Source organism: Gasterosteus aculeatus, chromosome 4 (assembly GCF_964276395.1).
Source record: "Gasterosteus aculeatus chromosome 4, fGasAcu3.hap1.1, whole genome shotgun sequence".
Lineage (NCBI taxonomy): Eukaryota > Metazoa > Chordata > Actinopteri > Perciformes > Gasterosteidae > Gasterosteus > Gasterosteus aculeatus.
The window spans coordinates 17,037,615-17,060,251 of NC_135691.1; the positions used below are offsets into that span (position 1 = coordinate 17,037,615).

The 22,637-nt window shown below is 41.6% G+C and overlaps 1 protein-coding gene across 1 annotated transcript; it reads right to left on the minus strand.

Moving 5' to 3' along the window:
* Positions 1-1,024: 1,024 nt before the first annotated feature.
* On the minus strand, positions 1,025-6,519 carry hdac3 (histone deacetylase 3). Its single transcript, XM_040174882.2, has 15 exons — positions 6,308-6,519; positions 5,549-5,631; positions 5,318-5,460; positions 5,044-5,125; positions 4,708-4,764; positions 4,556-4,611; positions 4,344-4,477; positions 3,815-3,895; positions 3,619-3,692; positions 3,428-3,492; positions 3,047-3,136; positions 2,896-2,954; positions 2,545-2,624; positions 2,300-2,457; positions 1,025-2,212 (listed from the first exon to the last, which is right to left on the minus strand). Exons 1-15 carry the CDS (start codon positions 6,360-6,362, stop codon positions 2,143-2,145), a joined length of 1,287 nt encoding a protein of 428 aa, XP_040030816.1. The 5' UTR covers positions 6,363-6,519; the 3' UTR covers positions 1,025-2,142.
* Between the last annotated feature and the right edge of the window lie 16,118 nt (positions 6,520-22,637).

The window sequence follows — 22,637 nt, forward strand, 5'->3', positions numbered from 1 at the left end:
TCAGTCCTACTTTTCAGGCAGAAATGTATATGTCTCACTGGGAAGATGCAGGTCCAGGCTGCTCTCTGTCTGCTTTGGTGTTTGTTTTTAAAAAACTGCCCAGTTTCAGAAATTATTTACTCCTCCCGAGTTCAGCCGTCACACGCATTTATGCAGCGGGGACGCTGCAGCGGACGTGACTCAGTGTGTACAGTTGTGCAGGTGGACCCCCCTTGCACATCTGCTCTTATCATCACACACACACACACACAAGATGGAAATAAAGAGGGGAAGGGTTTAGACAAACTGAAGGGAGTCAAACTGTAACTAAGAGGAAATATATTAAACTCGGTTTCAAAATCCAATGGTTCTTTCTACTACATAACAGCTATGGGTTTGTGTTCATGGAGTTTGATTTTCTTTTGTGCTGTCTTTATTGTCTTTATTGTGTTGTCTTTATTCTTTCATTTCATTAGATGGGCCCTTATCTTTGTTTAATTTCCGAACCAACCGTGAACAACGTGGACTGATTCAAAGCACACTAATGAGTGATGGGCATGATCTCTAATGTATTTTGCATAACATGGTATCTTTTTTACAAAATGTCAGCAGACTTCAAAAAAGTCAACCTAAATTCTTAACTCACCTTCTAAACTATGGAACACTTTGTTTGTAACGGGTATGATGGTAATACGACTTTCTAGTTACTTTTCAAAATAAACCACAGAAACAGCTGTAAAACTGCTGTGAAGTTCATTATTTAGAAAAAATGTTAATGATAAAACCTGGTTGAGTTATAATTGTCTACTTCCAAGCACATGTAGGTACATGTGCTTGGAAGTAGACAATAACAACATGTTTGAGTTTACTCTTGTTCAGATTTAGCAATAGAAATTTAAGTCAAACTCCTGGTTAATGTACTTGGCCAATAACACAGATTCAGGAGACATTTTCCTTTCTCAGCGCCATTATGTCGCCTCCTGGTGGCGAGACTCAAAACCGGCAGGGAAAGCTCTGCCTTCAAAATACATTCACAAAACATGTATTGATTCAACTTATTTTTTAATAAAAAGTAGACAATATAAAAAAAGAAATCACATAAAACATATCATTGGGTAAAAAAACAGAACTTGATGTGGCAGACAGAAGATATTTCTGCTGTGACCGCCATGTATGTCTGTGATGAGCCCGTTGTAGTCCGGTTGCTCGGTGAACGACTAAACTAAACGTCCTCTTCTACATCAGCATCACACTCACGGTTCACACATTTATACAGTACAGAGCAGAGAGTACAGGAGGAAAGGAATGAGACTGGGGAACTAGTTCCCCTTTCATTCACTCAAGTCCATTTGCCTCATTCACAGAAATGGAAATAGAGAAAATAAAGAAGTTGATATGAAGGTGCCCAGCTGTACACACACGAGCTTTACTTTTCAGAGCCGTTAGGCACATTGATGAGGATTTTAAAATAGATTCTCACAGCCACGCAGGACTGTGAAATGTGAAAATAGACTGATCGGGTTCATTTGTATCTGAAATCCAGTTTAGTTTAAAACAATGCAAAGCTTTGTTTGTCTCAAACATCAGGTGGCCGCAAATTAAAATCAATGTTATTTAGGCCAATTGATGAGCGGGAAAACAGACCAGCCTTAGGCAGAGTTCAACTCTGTTGATTAAAAAAAAGTATGGAAATTGTTACAGATGATGTTTTTGTCATTGCATAACTAAACACAATGTGACCAAGATTACAAGTGCAAAAACAAATTAAAGAAAATAATATGCCATTAGCAACATCGAGATGTGCAAATCTTCATGAGCACATAAAGGAAAAGATTTTTTTGCATTCTGATACCTGTTGACAATGTTTGTAAGTTCTAACAATAAGGATCATCAGGTCCTGTTTTAAACAAATAGGTCTTGTCCTGTACTCTTTACATGACACTGGGTGTGTATTTCAGTAGCTGTAACCAGAGTGACATCAGCGCCGGGGGCGGGTGACTTTAGGGCGAATATCGAATGAGTAAGAACAGAGGAACTTTTTTTCCCAGCCCTTTCAGAGAAGTTTTTGTTCAATCTGCAGCGACGACGTGGTACTTCGAGAGCACAAATTGGAACGCTGCGAGAAAACAAAATAAAAAGCTCAGGTCCTTTCGTTCCCACGTTTCAGATTTCCACATCGCTCTCTTTGTCGTTGTCATGGTCGCCGTCGTAGAACTCGTTGGCTGCCTCCGGCCTGAGAGAGACAAACCAACGAAGCCTGTGAGCAAAAATGAAAGCGCTTGAATCGATTTTCAACCCGACGTGTTGAAGGCGTACTGACCTGGTGTAGTTCTCCTCGCCCCCCCTCTCGTCGGGGTCGGGCTCGTCGGTGCGCTCGTAGCTCAGCACGTCAGAGGGGACGTCGTGGATCTGCACGCTGGGCGCGTGGTTCAGCATCTTCAGGTTCTCGAACACCGTCTGACGGATCTGCTCCAAGTACTGCGGCAGAAAAGCTGTACTTAGTATCACCTTTATTTCTCCAGCAACAACTGCAACTACTCAACAGCGTCTCCGAAACAAACTCACCGGTCTGGAGTTCTGGTTTTCTATGCGGGTGCTCACGTCGGGGTGCAGCGTGAAGTCCGGGGCAAAGTACTCAAAATACTCTGAAGGGGATCGACACAAGAGGTAGAGGGGGGACGGAAGTCAGTTCAGGCTTTTCTGTTGGAAAAGTCACATCCATTGAATCCAACGACTAAAAATTACAGAGTTGCTCTTCCTACGGGCGGCGCAAAAATGTTGGAAACGGTCAGAAAAACAACGGAGACAGGGCAACGGAGGCTGAAGACATTTGGACCGGCAAGAAAACAAAAATGCGCTGAGGTGCACCGCAGGTGAATAATCACGAGAACTTATTTTGTCAAAGCACAAACTCACCGCTATAAGGCAGCTCGTCGCTGATAGACTCGTCCAGTAACAGAGATGTCTCAAAGGTCCTACAAGCAGAACAAAAGAGGATGTTACATCACAAAGCCTCTCTTATAAATAATCTGAACATAAACCTCCACACGTTGCGTAGAAAGCTCACCAGCAGCGGGCCACGTTCCTCACGGTGTAGCCTCCTCCTCCCAGGACCAACAGAGGAATCTTAAAACTCTTCACAAACTCCACACAGTCGCTGAACGAGAGTAGAGCATGCACGCACACATTAACAGGCATGCCAGAGTTCAGAAAAGCCTACCATTAATGCCACATAAAACTCTAAATAAGAGCTAAATTCAAGTGTATACAGTGAATATAATGAGTCAGTGTTTGCAAAGACAATACAGGTCAAATAATACTTAATAACAAAGAGAAACGGTTTGTACGAGCTCCATATCCTTGTGGGAAGCCCTGTTATACAATATTTCACCTAGTGTCTAGTGTTCAAATGGAGGGGAATACAGTTTAAAGTGATAGTCGGTCTCACCCATGTCCTCGTATGCTGAGGTTGAAGCAGCCCAGTCTGTCGCAGCCCAGAGAATCAGCTCCGCACTGGAAGGAGAGGAACACGCAGGCTTCAAAATGGGTCCCAAGCAGCCTTAAAATCCGACGGTGTTGCATTTATGCATCATTTTCCAAACGGTCGCCCAAGGCATTGAGACGAGATGACGGACTCACCTGTAGAACAATGCAGGTCGGCTGGTAGAAATCCACTACCTGTTTAATAACCGGCTGGAACAGCTGCCGGTAGCCTGAACACACAAACACACGTTAGCGGTTTGAAGTTCACAGCAGTATGAATCTTTACAGCCACTGAGCTTTAGAATAAAGGGGTTACATTGTGTCATTAAACTTTTGCAGGAAGTGAACTCACTTTGATCGTCTATGCCGTCTCTGAGAGGAACGTTGAGGCAGTAGTACCGACCGCTCTCTGCTCCCACCTCATACATGTCACCTGCACGCACGCGCACACACACGCACACGCACACGCACACACACACACACACACACACACACACACACACACACACACACACACAATTCAGTAACATAATGTCAATGGAGGAAGTCTTTATGACATAAGCTGTGACACTTTGAAGAAGTTTTTATAAGGTCTACATTTAATGCCAGGATTCCTGCCTATCGAAAGAGCTCAAATGAAATAGTTTCTCTTATTCAATGATCAATACTGGCACATCAAATATTTCCCCAGAGCATAGTTTTACATTCATTTTCTTATCCCTACATTGTCTACATATAAAAAGTGTCTGCACAAATGAACATGTCAGTTGTCTCTGCAGTGATTTTAAGAAGATGTGCAGAAGTGTGCAGGCTGTACTCTACACAAAGAAAACAGCGCTGGAACGACAGATTGTTCATGGAATTCTGAGAGAGATGCATACCTGTTCCCGGGAAAAAGTAGTTCCCGTATTTGTGGAAGGACACGGTCATGACGCGGTCGGTCAGGTAAAAGGCTTCCTGTACCCCGTCACCATGATGAATGTCTATGTCGATGTACAGAACCCTCGGGTGGTATCTGTAACACACACACGCTTGTAAAGAGAGAAACAGACACAGCAAACAGAAGTTCTTCACAGGAGTGTCCCTCTCTTACTTGAGTAGCTCCAGAATACTGATGACGATGTCATTGACATAACAAAATCCAGAAGCCTAAAAAACAGAAATCATTTTTGTTTTTTTAACCAGACAGTTAAATGTAATGAGCTCAGGAGAAAGGAATGATAACATACAGCATTTTCTTCTGACCTCAAATTTCTTAGCATGATGCAAACCTCCGGCCCAGTTAATTGCAATGTCACAGATCTGAAACAACAAAGAAGAATAGGTGTCAATTAAAAGGTTACGAACTCATCCCGGACTCTGCTGTGGAACCACTGTAAGACTGCGCCACAGTTTCATCATCTGCTACAAACATGTTCATCTCTGATTCATCGTCGGCTTAGCAGCGGAAAAGGACGGTTACCATGGGCGCTAAAATAACACAAAAACACTTCTAAATCCGTGGCTGTGATGCTTGTGACGGGGGAACTAATTGAATAGCATAGACCATTGGTTTTAACAACACTAGGGACATTGGTTTACCTTGTGGTTGAGCTGTGTGGCTCCCTGTAAGGAGGCTCCTGTGTATCGTGAGCAAAACTCAAAAAGTCCTGGAAACACAGGGCTGAAAACAAAAACAAACAGACGGAAAAATAGTGCAGTTATGGTCCAGTTATTCGTCGTCGAATAGTGACCTCAGATTTGATGACTATGAAACAACGGAGATTTGGAATGCTATTGACAAATTGCAATAGTGTAAAACAAATGTACTGAGAGCATTGTAGGCAAAGCGTTTCTATGACAAAGTAAAACTCACCAGTCATCTCCAACGTTAAATGTGTTGAGGCTCTTGGTGAAGCCCTGCATGTTATTGGGGCTGACCTTCTGCAGGAAGTCTATGTAGTCCTCAGAGTGGAACCGACACATGTCGTGCTGAGACGCTTTGTATGGCTTGAATACCTAAAAAAGAAAAATGAAATTGCCGTAAGAATTTCCCTGTTTGTATATAATAACAGCCCATAACACCAGATCTCTTTGTGCTCCTCACCATCATTTTCTTATAGAGCCCATAGTGCAACACCAGACTGTGAGTCAGAGACAAACGGTGAGGCTTCATGGGATGACCGGCACCTGGTAGAGACGGACAGATTCCACATTATAGTGCATTCAAAGGGTATTAGAGCAACTTCCATTACACCCAACATGAAATAAGTCACCTGGACACAGTGCAAGAGGACCAAATGCATCACCATAAACTGACTGTTTAATAAAAAAGCATTTCGTTGCAGCAATCAAATAACTAAAATGCATAAAATCAATAAACTTCAGTCCACTTCTTCAATGGAAGGTGTGCAGTAATGGGTCGTGCTGTTATTGAAAATTGATGATCTTTTATTAAAAAATGTGTAAAGAGACCGATTCAAGTGAATATCCGATATAATTTGACGATGGTTACGATGGTTGTTATAAACAAGCAAACATGCCACTATTAAACTTACTCGCTATAAAGCGTTAAATGACCGACTCGATAACTGTGACACAAATGGAACATTTAAATAAATTACAAAACGGACAACTTGTAACATGACGTTAGCTAGCAACGCAAACCAGAACTAGTGGAATTTTCATAATACTTAGGGATGCTATAAAACTGTGCTTTAGTGAAAACCTGCACAACAGACCTCCGAATGCACGGAAATGCGAGAAATGGAACCTAAAGACGGTCCTTGAAGTTATTAGCATGTAGCTAGCCTGCTTCAGCACCATTCCCCTTTGTAGGCCTGTACACTACGATAACAAAACTCACCATAGTGAAAGTTGCCCACGTCCGGGTCATAAAAATATGAGGTTCTGTTGTTCATTGTGAAAGAAATATCTTCTTACTCCTTCATGCAAAACTACGACTGTTTATTGCAGGTAGAGAACATACATTTTCTTCCAATTAGCAGAAAGCCGCCATTGTAAACACCGACCGGTTTAATACGTCATCAGTCAGGGACCGTAATGACGGAGAGGGGAGGAGGCAGAAAGGAGGAGGTGGTTAAATACTGAAAGATGCGTTTTGACAAATAGCCTACTGTTGTAGCTTAATAAATGTATATACTGAGACTACCATCTCGGTAATTGACATTTTGTGTTAATTTAAAGCCACTGTAGGTAGCCTTTTCCCGCATTATGCCTTCTTGTTGGACGTTATTGATGTTCATTTGAGGAGTACATATTGCAGATTAAATAGTTTACAAGAGGACTGAAGGTCCCTCGTTGATTAGTTCAGCTCTAAGAATTTAATATATTGATGCATTCAACTTTAATATGTACATTATTTTCCTATGGGGGAAAAGAATGTACATATTAAAATCTCCTTTTCATGTTCTGGAAAGGGTGTTTCAGATACTTCTGTATTTTTGTCACTCCTGTTTTATACTGTAATCACGTTGATAATATTAAATGTAACATTAAATCTTCCATGTTTTTCAGGTGATCTGAGTGACATGATGCCTGGTCCTGACACCTTTGTGTGGATGACGGGAGGAAAAAGGTTGTTAGAAAAAAACTCTGAACGCAGAGTGTTTGGTCATAATTTATCACAATGGAAAGATTGTATTTTATCAATAAAACCCACAAATACTTTACAATGAACAGGGGGATTTAAAAAATGTTTCCACAAATATCTTTATAATGTATCAAGTACATGTCCAGTTATTTGCAGATACTTTTATAATGTAAAAGGAATTTTCAGCGCACATCCAGTTATCCCGACCTATCCACAGTTGCTTTTCTGTGTAAATGGATTGTTATTTATAAAGTGCTCAAACGCTTGTGAGCTTGAGAAATTTATATAAAATAAATTGCTTGTGAGCTTGAGCGTTTAAATTGGGTTTAGACCCGTAATGCTGCGTTCACACCAAAAGCGAAGCAACTTTTCGCCATGCTGTACTGTCAGTTTGATGACCTGTTGTGTCGGCTTGGCTTCCAGTCGCGTCTGTGCATTGACTTTGAATGGAATCTACTCGAGCGACTGACTCGCTTCGCTTTTGGTGTGAACGCAGCATTAGATAATTGGCTAAGTGGGCAGTCCTGAGAGGTATGCCTGTGAAGGATACAGGTGCTGCACCGACCACATTCACAAACACTACAGAGTGAACGGTGCCACCCCTCACCCACTGGGGAGGGTTATTTGGCCCAATTCCTCTGCCTGAGCAATACAAGGTGGCTACTTGTAATCCTCGTGACTCTGTTGCCATAAGTCATCCAGTGTGAAGCACTGTGGCCTCTGGCGTTCAGTAAGGATGAAAGTTGAAGTTACGTATGTAACTACGGTTCTATGAATCCTGGATAACCACCAGAGTTCTTAGTCACTCGGAATCCTGTGAACTCGCAAGAAAATTTCGTAGGACTAATCCTAAATCCTAAATGTAAAAGCCATTGGTTAAAAATGCAATATAAGTTGCTTTGGATAAAAGCGTCAGCTAAATGGCCTGTAATGTAATTTATCTAATGGTAGCCTTATAGATCAATGTTTTATAGATATTAAATACTATGAGTTTGAGCATTAATGACAACTATCTTACAGTATGTAACCTCCATGATTGCTATATTATAGACACTACTTGGCTCAGGTACATTTTAAATTTAATTTGTAGGAATGTTTGTGCATTTACCTATCAGCCTCTTGATGTTTGGGTAATAAGAAGACAAACGGTAGGTAAGTATGTGAAATGTAGCCCTATCGATTAAAATATTTATTGATTAATCATTGTTGCTATATCAAATCGCTGTGTTTTATGAATCAGCCATGAAATAAATGTTTACTTCTAACTTTTTATGTGTTTCCATCCATCCATTGTCAAACTGCTTATCCTGAAACAGGGTCGCGGGGGGGCTGGAGTCCATCCCAGCCAACTTCGGGCGATGGACAGGGTACATCCTGGACTGGTCACCAGCCAATCGCAGGGCTACACAGAGACACACAACATTTCACACTCACATTCACACACGTACGGGCAATTTAGAGTCACCAATCAACCTGATCCCCAGTGCATGTCTTTGGACTGTGGGAGGAAGCCGGAGAACCCGGAGAGAACCCACGCAGACACGGGGAGAACATGCAGACTCCACACAGAAAGGCCACTGGGCGGAATCGAACCCAGGACCTTCTTGCTGTGAGGCGACTGTGTTTCCATCCAATATGAATAAAAATGAAATGTACACCTCTCAGTATAATCCAGTAAGCGCTGATTTTCCTTATCTTCTTTAGAAAGAAATTTGACCGTACAGCAATTGTTATCTGATCCATTGAGATATTTTCCCAAATTCTGTATAATTCTGTAGAATATATATATATATATATATATATATATATATATATATATATATATATATATATATATATATATTTCTGCCTTATTAAATCATAATTTCTTTTGATTTTAGAGAAGGCTATCATTTGTATTTTGGGCAATGCAGGATCCATCCATTGAAACAAAGCAGAACACAGGTGTTATTTTGGGTTGGTTTGAGTTGGATTCTTGACTTTCTGGTGCATTTTAAGAATTTAGTCACAGTCTGGCAACAGCGCTGTCCTCTCGTCTGAGTAGACCTCCGATTTCCTGTTCTTCTTGAGTGCGCAATCTGCTCAAAATTTATTTTCACCACCTGAACAAAAAAAACACTGTCAGACACATGATGGCACTGTTGCCCTACACTTTTTGAAATACTGATTCACGCTGCACCAAGGTTGAACAAGATGTAGAGCACCTCCTCCATCTCTCAGGTTGTCCATGTCCTGAATCAGAAACCTCTTCCAACAACAGTCCATGCTCAAATCCTGGATTCAGGCATGTATGGAACTTCATTATCTTGTTTCCTCTCGCAGCAGCACATATTACCTCACCTTGGCCTTTTCCTCATTGGTCACATAGGTATGCTCTTATGACATGTGAAGCATACAGTGTTTCCTCTTGGGAAAGGGGATTGGACCATTTCTTGGCAATGATCTCCTAGAGACTTGAGGGAATGCTGTGTGATGCGGCAAAAGGGACAAATAAGTAAAAAACTGGGAGGGGGTGTGTGTATGTTGGTGTATGCATGTGCGTATATGGAGGGTGTGTACGTAGATATGTGCATATCTACGTATGGGTATGTGAGTATATGCATATGTATATTCATGATAATGGATGGTTGATTTTTTTATGTATATCTGAAAATCAATAAAAAAATTGGATCACAAAAAAAATAAACTGCGAGTGATGGTGGATTGCATGGATGACAGGAAGGCTGGAAAGTTGAGCATGTGAATGTCAAAGCTCGGCCAGAAAAGTGCCACAGGGAAGATGGACTGATGATTGAAGGGATGACATCAGGGGGTTTGTGGAGGAAGGCTGCACAGAGTCACTTACCAAGGCATTTGCATGACTTCAAAATTCTCTTGGGAAAGCAAAATGGCTTACATAACAAATGTTGGGGACATTTAAGGAGCTTCTTGCCTTATTTCTTAATCTTTTTTTTGAGCTTATGAGTATCAGTTATGTTTCCATTTTTTCTATACGGCGGTCTGCCTGAGGAAAAAAAATGAAACTCTTCGAATTACTGGCATTTTACTACTGAATTGTTTTATTCTGTAACTGAAGAATCTGAACTGACAAAAAAAACTATATATTTTAATTACGTATGTAAATATATTAAAATCTTTGCTCCCTTCCCTTGATGTTCGTCCCCTTGCTTGCGAAAGCCATGGCAAACACTAAAACCAGTTAGAAAAGGGTTTTAATTGCTGAAAAAGTACTGCTTTAGGCTGCACACAGTTTGCTTTCCAGTTGAGATCCATTTCCAAGACCTCCTAAATTAAAGTTGTTTATTTCAATCAAATTTCTTTCAGAAAAAAATGTATTGCATTATGTACAGTATGTGACTTACTTTAATTACAGCCTTGCTGTGCAGAAGATGAAATGTAGGAATGAAATGTACTCTGTTTATAGATTTGTATGGATGAATTCACTGAATGTTTAACAGGCTATCCTTTTTTGCTTTCATAACAGGAGCTATTTGTTTTATTGAGGCATTTCCAAAGATTTTCCAAATGTAACTTATTGCTTCTCAAATGGTTGTCAAGATTATTGTTCCATTCAACTCGCTAAATTGCGCACAGACTGATTGGCATACACAGCACATTTATATTTTTAAAAAGCCATAATATACACACGCACACTCTCTGCTGGGTGGTTAGCAGGATACGTTCGTTGTTGGCTTTGGTCTTATTTCAACAAACATTTTTGAATTTATACTTCATACAGAAAAAAAAAGTGCAGATGTGATTCTTTATTGATTCATTTGCAACATAATCACACTCCAGTGTTACTGCTTTCACAGTAACAGGTTGTTCGGTTGCTGTACTGCTTCCAAAAGCCAAATTCATTACTATCTTAATCTTGACCTTTTTTTATATCATTCAACACTATTGAATCCTTAATATTACAGCTTTCCCTTTATGCCTCTGTTGTTCCCTAGACTCACCCCCTTCCCAACACACACACACAATGCCCCTAAGAGGGCAGTTATTGTAAATTTAAATAAAGCCTCATTCAAACAAATAATCCGTTGGACTTGACTCATTACTACATAAGAGCCGAATTGGTTGTCTCACTGGACTGTGTTATCTTTTTTACCCCGGACAAAAAGAAACATTGTTCATTGCTCGGATTGGATTCCTCAATGTAATTTGATTTCTAAAAACAAAATCCAGATGTGAATTACTTTTATTTTTTGTATGCGTCCGCTGCTGGTATTCCACAAGAGGGGAAGAAGAGAAATAGCTATTGAATTATTTGCAGTTGGTTATTGGAAATTATTAAACTCTAATTGAGGTGTGGTAACATTTGCAGATACCTATCCAGTATCCAAGTTTAATACAGCACTTAGCTGCTCAGCAATGTGTGTCCACTTGCATGAAAGGGTTTGAAATGACACACTGGTTCAGGTTGATCCCGAACCTGTTCTCAAACTATTGCTCTATTCTGTTTATGACTGGAGTGCTTTTCTACAGCTTTGTCAAAAGCCGCAGAAGCATTGTCATTCAACACTACTGCTTTGAATATGAGGCTGCAAACGGTCTTTTCTCATAGCTGAAAGAGTATAGAGAAAATAAATAACCAAAGTCCTTTTCTGAGTAAGGAGCCTGATTAGTTATAATCATTAATTTGTATGTTTCAAATTCGCGATGTCCAATAACCTAAATGTCCTGAGCTGCCTCTTGCGAGGTTATCTCCCTTTTTATCTGCCCTGCCATTAAAACCTTTCACCTGGCCTCAGTGGCCCTAATTTTTGTGTCACCATAAGCTAAAGCTTGTGGGGTTGGACTAAGACAAAATGTGTGTTCATAGGAGAGTGCATCGTCCCTTGTTCAAGTATGCTCAGTGTGAGCAATTTACGGTTTCCCAAAGGACAAAAGGCGTCCTTGTGTGCTTGAGTATTCCCTCTGAAAGGCTGCAGTGAAGTGTGGTGCACTCGCACAGGCTGCTTGGTGTCCTCTCAACCCAATTCAAAGTCTTATTTTGCTTTTAGATCCACTCGACTGGATAAGTCTGGATCTGTGAAAACTTTATTGTTTCTGAGCTCTCTTGTGTCGGTTTTTAAAAGTAAGGCATTTGGAGATAGTTTACTTCTTAGATATGTTTGATAAAGAGGCCAGGGATGGACTCATTAGGAAGAAATTACAGTTGTAGTGTTTGGTTGTAGAAAATGATCTTTCTGATGGAAGTGGTGATGATGTAGTTAGTGATATTTGGAGGAGTAGATATCAATATTGCTGTCAAGTTCAGAATGAAGGTTTCTATTGTGTTTAATTTCCATATGTCTGCTTTACTATATATTGGATTTTCCCTTTGCCTTTAGCCTTTGACTTCATAGAGATCGGCTCACACACATTTAAACTGGTGTGTCTATTAAAGGTAATAGTATATTTGTAGCCTAAACTTCCCGTGAGGACAGAAGTTTATTTAGCAAAGACATTTAGCATGTAATGGATATTAGAGGGAAGGAAAATGTAATGTGGGCGTGGTTGGGCTGAGCTGTAGGGTAAACTGAAAACACACCTCTACCGACCTGGACTAGTTAGCTAGCCCTCACAATGGCACTTAAGTATAGCCCTTTGTAGCTTGGCTTTCTTGAAGAAATTGTATTGTCTTGGCTCTGTACACTCTTGGTTGAATGCACTTAATGTAAGTTGCTTTGGATAAATGTAACTGGAAAGTTTAGGTTTAGGGAACAGTGCCATTGTCTTCTCTTAGTAGTAGTACCAGGAGGACAGACGGAGGACCCGGACACTCCAGACGGGCTGCGTATATGTGAAGTGTGAGTATTCTCGGAAGGAGAGAAAATAACATTTATGAAATGCTGTTGGGTACACTGCCGTTATTTGGCTCAGAGTCCACGAGTAAGTGGATCTTGTTACACGTACGACATGTGAACAAAAAAAAGAATAATTTCAGTTCCTTCTGAATATATATCAGTAAAAAACAGCCTTTAAAAACTATCAATTTTAACTATAGAGCTGGATTTCACCTATAAAAAAAGTCACAAGTCATCAGACAATAGTGGGTTATATTTCAGTCACACAGCTCCAGCTGAAGTCACACACTTCAAAGTGCAATTAAAGGTGAGACCAATTCAGTTCCAATCCTATATTGCTCAGACCTATGGGTTGGAGAGGAAAGTGCACTTACATACTGCTTTGCTGGCTTACTTGGCATTGTGAAAAAATAAGAAACTATTATACTTGATGGTCGGTCAGTCAGTCGTCTCCTATTTTGCTTATCCTTAGAGGGTTGTTGGAGTCAATCACACTCGGGCGAGAGACTGGGTAAACCGTCGCTTGGTTGCCAGTCAATTGCAGGGCTGGCATGAGAGTCACCAATCTCCCTATCCGGCATGTGTTTGGGCTATGGGAGGAAGCAAAAGTACCCGGAGAGAATGTCATGGCACAACACTGCTGACTTTAGATTTAAAGCGGCAAATGTGCAGAATGTATTTCAGTAAACTTCTTGAATCCTGATGTTCTTGATGACTCTCCAGCAAACAAGACACTGAGGAAGGCTTGTAGCTGCGCTGATAGTTTTGTCTCTTGAGTACAGCTTTACTCTGATTAAAATCAAATTAATAAGATATGTGCTTCTTTCCATCCCCCATTTTCTTTTATTTCTTTTTAATCTGCCAGTTATCACTCTCTCCTCGTTAAAGCGTTCCAAACTTCCCCCATCTCTTCAGCCTCTCGCATTCCCAACACAGAGCACAGAGATTGGATGACTCATCCTCCAGTTTTACGGGGGGATGGAAATTTATAATTGACATTTCATTACTTGCTGGATGTGTTCAGATTGAAACTTGTGTGTACAGTGCTGATGCACACACTGTAAAAAAGGATTTGAATATTAAGTCATAGTAACGTCTTCCGGGTTATTTATTTTAACTTATCATGACGATTTATACAATTGTAGAAGTTTTCAATACTCCAGCTCAGGTTTTTAAGCAAGTTCAACTAATGGTAAATTTGACTTTGCTTGGCGCTGGTGTAAAGAGAGGCACTATGAATGGCATTTTTCCTCTACTCACTGAATTTAGCCTCATTAAGTTTCTAGGTGTGGATACTGAAATACCTTTTTTTATTTTTATCACAGTTAAGGTGAAGTATGGTCTTTCTAACCAATGTCATTACATTGTTTGATACACTACCAATACTACCAACTACCAATATGATGAAAAAAGTCGGAACCAGGCGTTCTTCTTGTCCTTTTACTGTGCACGGCCAGTGAACACAAAGCGCACGACTACTACAACCCCCCCGGTCCTCGAAATACTGTCTGACATGAAACCGGTCCGTGTGGTAAAAAAGGTTGGGAACCACTGTCAACTATATTGTGATAATAGCAGATGAAATGAAAAACTATTCTAATGCTCACACCAGAAGTGTAAGGTTTAAGGTGTAAGGTTTACAAACCAAATCAATGCACAGATGCGAATAATGTAAAATTCCGTCTAACGGCATAAGCAGAGTAGCAACTACTTAGGCGAGTAACGCAGCAAAACACAGCGTAATAAAATGCTCATTACTGTAACAGCCAGACTAACGAAACCTCTCAATGGAAGCTTAAAGTCTGGACCATGCTCTAATGACTGACCTTAAACCAGCATTTACACGCAGCTCAGTGTAACGTCAGGTCGAACGAAGACAATTGAAACCACAGCAACACTGCGATAGAGAAAACAAAAAAATGGTGATCTGAATCTCCTTCTGGCCTCTCAGTACCGGCAACTGGGTGACTAACTTAACATGAAGTTACTAACGACTGTGAACTCGTGATAGTCAGCACAACACCGCCCACATTGTGCACAATAACACACTCTGGCATAATATAACGTCAGGTTTTTAAACAAAAGAAAGAGGAAATAGCAATTTATTAATTAGTTTTACTGACTATTCTCCCGAAATGTTACCTGACCATTAAAGCCACATGGTCTAACCCGACTGCTATTAACGGCATGTTAGGTTAAATTGAAGTCCAGGCTTTATTTCAACTTTATTTTCAGGCTTTTATTTACTTTTATCACATTCCTAATTACTTACCTTTTGGGAGCATGTTTGTTCCTTCATTTGCTAGCATACCGTAATGCGATACTTTAAGTGCTGCTACTTTTTAGCTAGCTAGCAAGGTTAGCTTGTCTTAACTTTGAGAAAACTGCAACCCCACGTTGGGCAGAAGATGTCCATGTGTCAGAAGATATCCAAGTGGTTAAAAATGTGTTAGCCGGAAGTGTAACTCAATTGAAAACAAAGACTTCCAAATGAGTAAAATTCAAATTTTTTACAAAATTAAGTGAACTGTAATTAATTAATAAATAAACAACATTTAATAAATTCAGCTCAATGTAATTCAAAACCGTAGTCTTTTTTATTATGTAATGGTTACTGTCAAGTGTCTCACTTTTGTGAGGTTGAAACTGCAGCTCCCCACTTGAAAGGGCAGCTTACTAAGAAGTGTAGACTGGATTCCACTCAATGACCAAGATTCGGACTTCTTTGCTTTCTTGCTTTTTATTTTTTAAATTGTCCAGGTCAAACCAGGTGAAAAACCTTGAAATACAAACACGAATGGAAGGTCAAAGAAATATAACCCAAGAAACCGTAATCAATTCACATACCTAACATCACATACTTAATTTATAATCTACTGGAAATTAACCTCAAAAATAAGTAGAACGACAACCCAAATTTAAATTATCCCAGGACTAAATTAAATACATTTTTAAAACACTATTTAATGATGATTTTAACCTTTAAACTTTCGCAGCTTTTAACTCCGCTGAATACACACAAATCAAGTTTTATCCATCTACTTTTAGCTTGAATACTTTTTAAAACACACATTAAATATATGGACATTTGATCTTGCATTTGATGTCATAAGTAGTGACCCACTCAAAAGATCACCGGCTCCTTCTTCAGTCTTTGCAAGCTTTATTCCTGCAGTCTCCTCTTCCAAGCTCTTCAATCTCGCTTTCTCACACTGCTCGCTCTTCACTGTCCTGTGAGTGAGTGCCTCCAACCCCCCTGATCGCCAGATCCTCTCCACCTGGTGCATTAAAATCTCCGCCTCCAGCCTGAGAGACACACCTAAACCTACCTCCCAGCCAGAGAGGGGCTCGGTCTGCAACTCAACTCAACACCTCCCACTCGATCTTCCCACGAGAACCGCTGGAGAGATCGCACACAGTGACCTTGTGGTCAGAGATCCCCTTTTTGGCCTCCTGCCTGCTCCTCCACTGGCAGCAGAACCACCAATCGTCGAACGTCCCGATGAAGAATTGTGGACTGAACGTCTCTCCAGATGCTGGAGGCCAGATGCCTGGATGCTGATGTTGCAGGTCTCACCTGAGGGATACAGGACCTTGTCACAACTCTGACTTTCACATCCCGTACTATGCCTCTGGAGTCTGGGTTGACACTTATAACCCTCCCAAGCTTAAAGTTACCCCTCAATGCATTTTGGTCGCACAGCCAAACAATATCTCCGTCTGCAACATTGCTCTGTGTAGTGTGCCATTTACTCCTCACGAAGAGATTAGGGCCGGCAAGTTGGCTCCAGGACCTCCAGAATTTGTTGACCTGGTGCTGCATTTCCTGAAGCCTCTTATAGGGGTAGCTCGTAAACACAAATGTTTTCCAGTCACCACTCGATGATGCCCGCCCCAACAGGAGTGCATTGGGTGTGATGTACTGCACGGTGTCTTCACAGCTCTGCACCCTGGCATCAATGGGACGCTCATTCGACAGATTAGCAGCGGGCTGAAGTGGCGTCTGAAGTTCGCTGTAACTGAGCTCTGATTCTCTCCCCAGACTCTGGAACGCCTTCTTCACAATCCGAACAGCTGCTTCAGCAGAGCCATTTCGATGGGGTGAATCAGCCGGCTGGATTTCCCAATGCCAGCTGGTTCCATTTTGAGCTGAAGTTTCCTCCACAGCAGGCCTATCCAGACCATCCAGAAACTGATACAACTCCTCCAAAACAGGTTTGGCACCAACAAAATTGGTCCCTGGGTCGGACCAAATCTTCTTAGGATGTCCTCGAATTGCTGTGAACCTCTGATAAGCCATCAGAAAGCTTTCAGTCGACATGGTGTTGGCCAGCTCTGTGTGGATTGCTCTACTGGCCATACAGCAGAATACGACGCCCCAAACCTTCATCCGGACTCTCTTCTTCACATCATCCTTGACCAGATACGGTCCAAACAGGTCAACTGCCGTGAATTCACATGGAGCCGCTGGCCTGGTTCTCTCTTGAGGCAGATCACCCATCACTTGGCGACATCTTCTAGCTCTGGCTTTCTTGCAAATCACACAGTTTTCAATGATTTTTTGAGCAATTCTCCGTCCCTTGATGACCCATGCTCTCTTTCTCACTTTCAGTAGAGTCGCAGCTGTTCCCTCGTGACCCCTGCTGTGAGCTTCACGAACCAACAATGTTGAAACCCAGGCACTGTAAGGTAAGAGGGGAACACTAACTCGGTCTTCATCAAAAGCCTGGACCCTCCCACCACAAACTAGTAGCCCCGTTCCTTCTTCTTTGAAGACTACCAACCGGTCCGTTATGGTTGTTGGAAAGGTCACGCCCTCTTGTGCAGCAAGAAAAAGGTCTCTTAAGGCGTCTTGGCGCTCTGTTGCAGTGATGACCCCGGCTGATGAAACTGCCTCCCACTTTGGAGTCCCCAAGATCCTGCTTTGAGCTGCAAAGCACTTAGCTGCTCTCCAGACCTGGGCAACCGCTTTAACCAGGTGAGTCAGGTTGCTGAACCGTCCTTCATCCACCAGGTTTCGGACAGCAGCACCAGCAGGTGGTCTCCGACACTCCAGGTCTGGTGGCCCTTTCTTCACCTGAGCTCTTGCGAGTACGGCAGTAAATGTTTTCCTTTGCATCTTTCCAACACTCTCTCTGGCAGTTGCGGATACGTCCTTTGCAGACTTAATTGGCCACTCATTTGCTGGTAAACTCAGGAACTGGTGAACCTTCATCCAAATCTTTTGGACCAGCCCCACGAGTGATAATATCAGCAATGTTGAGCGTTCCAGGGATCCAACACCAATCCTGACGTTGCGTGCTGCCTTGGATTTCTCCAATCCTGTTGGCAAAGAAAGTCTGAAAAGGACGTATCCGCAACTGCCAGAGAGATTTTATTATTATATTATTATAATATTATTTATTTAGTAGATATTAATTAACACCAATCCCGGTTTTTACAGTGTAGTGAAACCAATACCTCTTTTTTATTTGTTTAATTTCACTTATTCAATCTTCAGTCTTATTTTAGATATACTCACGTTCCTGCAATTGTGCGCGCCTCCCCCCCCTGCCCACTCTGACTGCTTGCCATGCCCGGATTCCTTTTTTTCAAATGTCCCTCATTTTCCCCATCTTCCTACAATTTCCCTTCTATTCCCTTTTCCCAGAGCCAGTTTGTCTTGCACTTAATTTCTAAGCATTCAAGTTTTATCCCTAGTTTTTAGTTTACTTGGTGTTAAAGATCTGTTGCAGTGACAACGCATTTTATCGTTTATTGTTTTGACGAACCATTTGCCAAGAGATTCTGCCTCTCTGAGTCTTGCCAATTATTCTTTTAGTCGTATAAAATTAACTAGATTTTGAAACAAAGCCACAAGTTAAGAAACTCCTTGCTATTTTACTTCAATTTGAGCAAACCTGTCCAAGGCCCTTTTGGGATCTGAGAGTTCTGGTGCAGTTTCTCATAATTTCCTATTTAATATTCATAAAACCAGATCAGGAGTATTTTAATTACAACTTTTGACAGACGACAGGGACAGTTCAAAGGAAGTGTTGGGGGCTGCTCCAGAAACCTGTCAGGGTTTTTGTTTCGTGCAATAGTCACTGGTAAAACATTAAACTTTATTGACTTAACAGCTCAAGGACCTTTAATTGTAGTTTTTCATTGAGATGGGATTGTTCAGCTTCTGCCTTACCTGACTTTACTTCTTGTGAGTATGTTATTCCCTCCATTGTTAACCTTATGCTGTTTTTTCCGGCTCTATCCATCACAGCTGTCATGGTGTGGTTCACTTCCTGTCTTATTTTGTAGTTTTCTGCCACTCGTGTCCCCGGGTAACTTCACTTCCTGCCTGGTCCGGTCATCCCCTGTGATTGTCGGATTGTTTCCACCTGTGTCCAATCACCTGCACCTCCCTAGTGTATTTAGGCAGTGTGTTTTGTTTGTCACTGGTGGCATCATTGTCTATCGTTCTGGATGGTCCTCGGTCCTGCCCCCCCCCCCCCTGGTTCCTGTGTGTGTGTGTGTGTGTGTGTGTGTGTGTGTGTGTTTTTGCCTGTTGGCCTTTTGCTTTTTGCCTTCTGGACTATTAAAGTCTTTTTGCTTTTGACTTGATTTTTGCTAATGCAAGATCTGGAAACCGTTGCTTTCGACGCAAGCCTAGAAAAATGGGATTACTCATGCAAGGACGCAGTGAAAAGGCACGCAAGGGCGTCTTGCGTCTGCGTCACTCTGAAAACGCAGAAGCATAAACTAGGCTTAAAACCTTTCCTTTGCTGAGCCATCGGACATCGTTATGGACGAGTAAGTCGGTGTGTTCAGCAAATGTGTCAGCAAGCAGCTGAGGGAAAAGGTGATGTTGCAGGCTGGAGGTTGAGCGGATGAAATTTACAATGTTCATGACAGTGTCCATGGTGCTTTTTAGCTCGCCACTGAGCTTTGCTAACTTTTGCGTCAGTAACCATTTCATCAATGACCGCAGCATGCAATCTTTAACTGTTTCTGCCTCGGTAAAAGGGCGCCCTTGTCTGGCCAGCATCCAAGCTAAATCCAGGGAAGCTGTCATGTCTCTCTTGTTCCGTACAAAAGCGAGCGAGGACCACTTGACCCCTTTAAAAAGATGCTAGCAATCCTTGGACTTTTCTTCACCGTTCCTCCGAGCCCTCAAGAAAATTGTTGGAAAAAGACCCGTGATTTGAATAGTGGCTCTCGGAGAGAGAGAGAGAGAGAGAGGTATGATTACCTGCTTTTGGAACCTCCAGCCCCAGCTCCTCCCTTTCCGATACTGTAGAGACCAGAGAGACAGACTCCACCCCCCTCCAGGCTTTCAGGAGGTTCAGGTGGTATATCTGTGTACCCCCGCCCCCGTCAGACCACACCACCTCGTGGTCGACGTCCCCCACCTGCCGTGTGACCTCGAAGGGCCGTTGCCACTTGGCTAGGAGTTTAGAGTTGGAAGTAGGAAGTAATACAAGTACCTTTTCTCCCGGTGTGAATCGTCGCAGCCTGGCCCCTCTGTCGTACAGCCGTTGTTGTCGCTCCAGCCTCCTCTCAGCACTCCCTCGCTGGCGCCAGATTTCTCCTACTTAAAGGTAGAATACACAGCTTGATTAGTCCCACCTGAGGCCGATTATGCCTCCCCCGGCACCGTTCCCTGAACCACTCCCTTCTCAGTTCCCCCCTGCAGCCGAGCCAAACCACGCCCGCCACCACACTCTGCAAACCAGATCGACAAGCTGATTTCCTATTTCCTGCCCATCACTACTTCCTGCACTATTGTGCCCCACCCGCTGGACCCCAGCGCCCATGGTGAAAGGCAGTTTAAGTGAGTGTAGACATTGCAGTATCACACATTGTTAATTATAGATCAACAGTGTGTGCTACTACTGATTAGAAAAACATGTTCTGCTGTCTAAATACTTATTGTTCCAGAGTTGATTTAATAAAGAAGTTTAACAAAAGCTAGACCACATTGTATCGTCATGCTCAAGTTTACTTTTACATCTATTTTGTTGACTATTTTCTTGGGCTGTGTATAATATTTGTGCATTTTTGTTCTCTACTACAGCGTCAACAATAATTATCCCTACAAAGTGTGTCAGCACCTTTTCATGTGTCACTTTCTAATTACACGGTCAGGTCAACAAAAGCTATTTCCTTCCTGTCAGCTATAAAATAAACAAGACCTGTAATGGGTTCATAAAGCAGACGCCTTAAAACCCATCACTAACTCTTTATTACTCGTTAGTGTAGACCATAGGTGTCAGAATGAAGGTAACTTGACTTTGCCATTGTGAGAATTACAGAGACATAAATTGCATTTCTAGAAAAGTAGCTGCTATTCCTTTCAGTTCACTGGGGGTTGCACTCTGAGGGCATACGTTAGACCAGTGGCCGGTAGATCGCTAACCTGTTGTCTTGTTGTCCATTGTCTTGTCTGATGTTATGGCTCCAGGCAACCGCCAAGTCAAAACCCTTGTATTGTTTAACATATTTTGGTAATAAATGTTCCTGTTTCCCATTGCCAAATATCATGTAAGGAACGTAACGGAAAATTTGGTAGTGATAATTAGCAATCCTTGCTTACTAAGTGACAAATTTAATTTCATTCAAAAGCAACCCTGGCTGATTCCAAATCAGTGCAAGTCATCGGAGTAAGGTAATGACCAAGAACGTGCGTAATAACTTCTGACAGATTTATTTTTTAATATTGACATGCGTTGCGCTCACAGTATGCAGCGTTGTTCTTCAGTTTGGTTACCGCTACTAGTCGTTATTATTTTCCGGGCTAACGGCCTGGGAATGAGAGGAGGTGGACCGGAACCGGCTGGCATGGGGGATAGATCGCCATGACTTGACACTAATTGAAAAGTAGCTTGCGAGCTGGAAAAGTGTCGGCACCCTTGCATTAGACCTTTTTGATTACGGCGTCACTCCAGGCAGCAGAGCACGCTTGAAAATGATGGTGCCCCCCCCCATTGTTTTTTAATAAGAAACTTGTTTTCTTTTTGTTTGGGTGATAACACTGCTTAAAAAAATGATTGATATATTTGATACAACCCCCATCCTATATTAGTGTTCGAAGGTCGTTTGAATAAAAAAAGAAAAAAGGATTAATTTCTAATTAGCCTTTGTTCATTAGACTTAAATGATAGTGGGGCGGAAGGGTAACGCTTTAATTGGAGTAATATGCTAATTGGAGGTAAACTCATTTTCTCTCGCAGCCAGAGTTTTCATGGGCCTTGGAGGTGAGTGTGTGTGCTAACCTTCAGCGAAAGCACAGATGAAGTGAGAGAGAGGCATGGAAAAGTGGTGTGATGTTGAGTCACAATAGTATTATTTTAAACCGATGTGCAATGATTCTCAAACTGTGCTACCCTCTCATAAAAAATTATAAATAAATAATATTGTATTTCAAGTGATTGCACATCAGCTTATTGCATTTGTCTTAATTATCCATCGGGATAAACTTCCACCACTGAAATGTTCAAAACTGCCTAACTACTATTAAACCTCACATTGTTGTTCTGTAGAAGGATGTTTATCCTCTATATGCAAAACCGTCACCAGTTCTCTAACACGCACAGGATAGGCAAGAGCAGGGATATTTAGTTGGATTCAATCTGCAACCTCACCCTCACACCACTAAACCATAAAGCCTGCCCTTTTAATCTGAAAATACTACAGTCATTGTTTGGAATTATTGAATTACTTATTATTTATTACTGTTTTTATTACATCTCAAATATCGAGAAATTATCTTTATCAACCTGCACATCATACTTATACTCATATTTTCAACTTTCACG

What these genes read in the sequence shown, in the direction of transcription:
- hdac3 (XM_040174882.2), bottom strand. Translation starts at nt 6,362, where the DNA reads ATGAACAACAGAACCTCATATTTTTATGACCCGGACGTGGGCAACTTT. An exon ending in ATCATGCTAAGAAATTTGAG is followed by an intron (nt 4,612 to 4,707) that starts GTCAGAAGAAAA and finishes TCTGTTTTTTAG; the next exon opens with GCTTCTGGATTTTGTTATGT. An exon ending in CGACGAGCTGCCTTATAGCG is followed by an intron (nt 2,625 to 2,895) that starts GTGAGTTTGTGC and finishes GATCCCCTTCAG; the next exon opens with AGTATTTTGAGTACTTTGCC.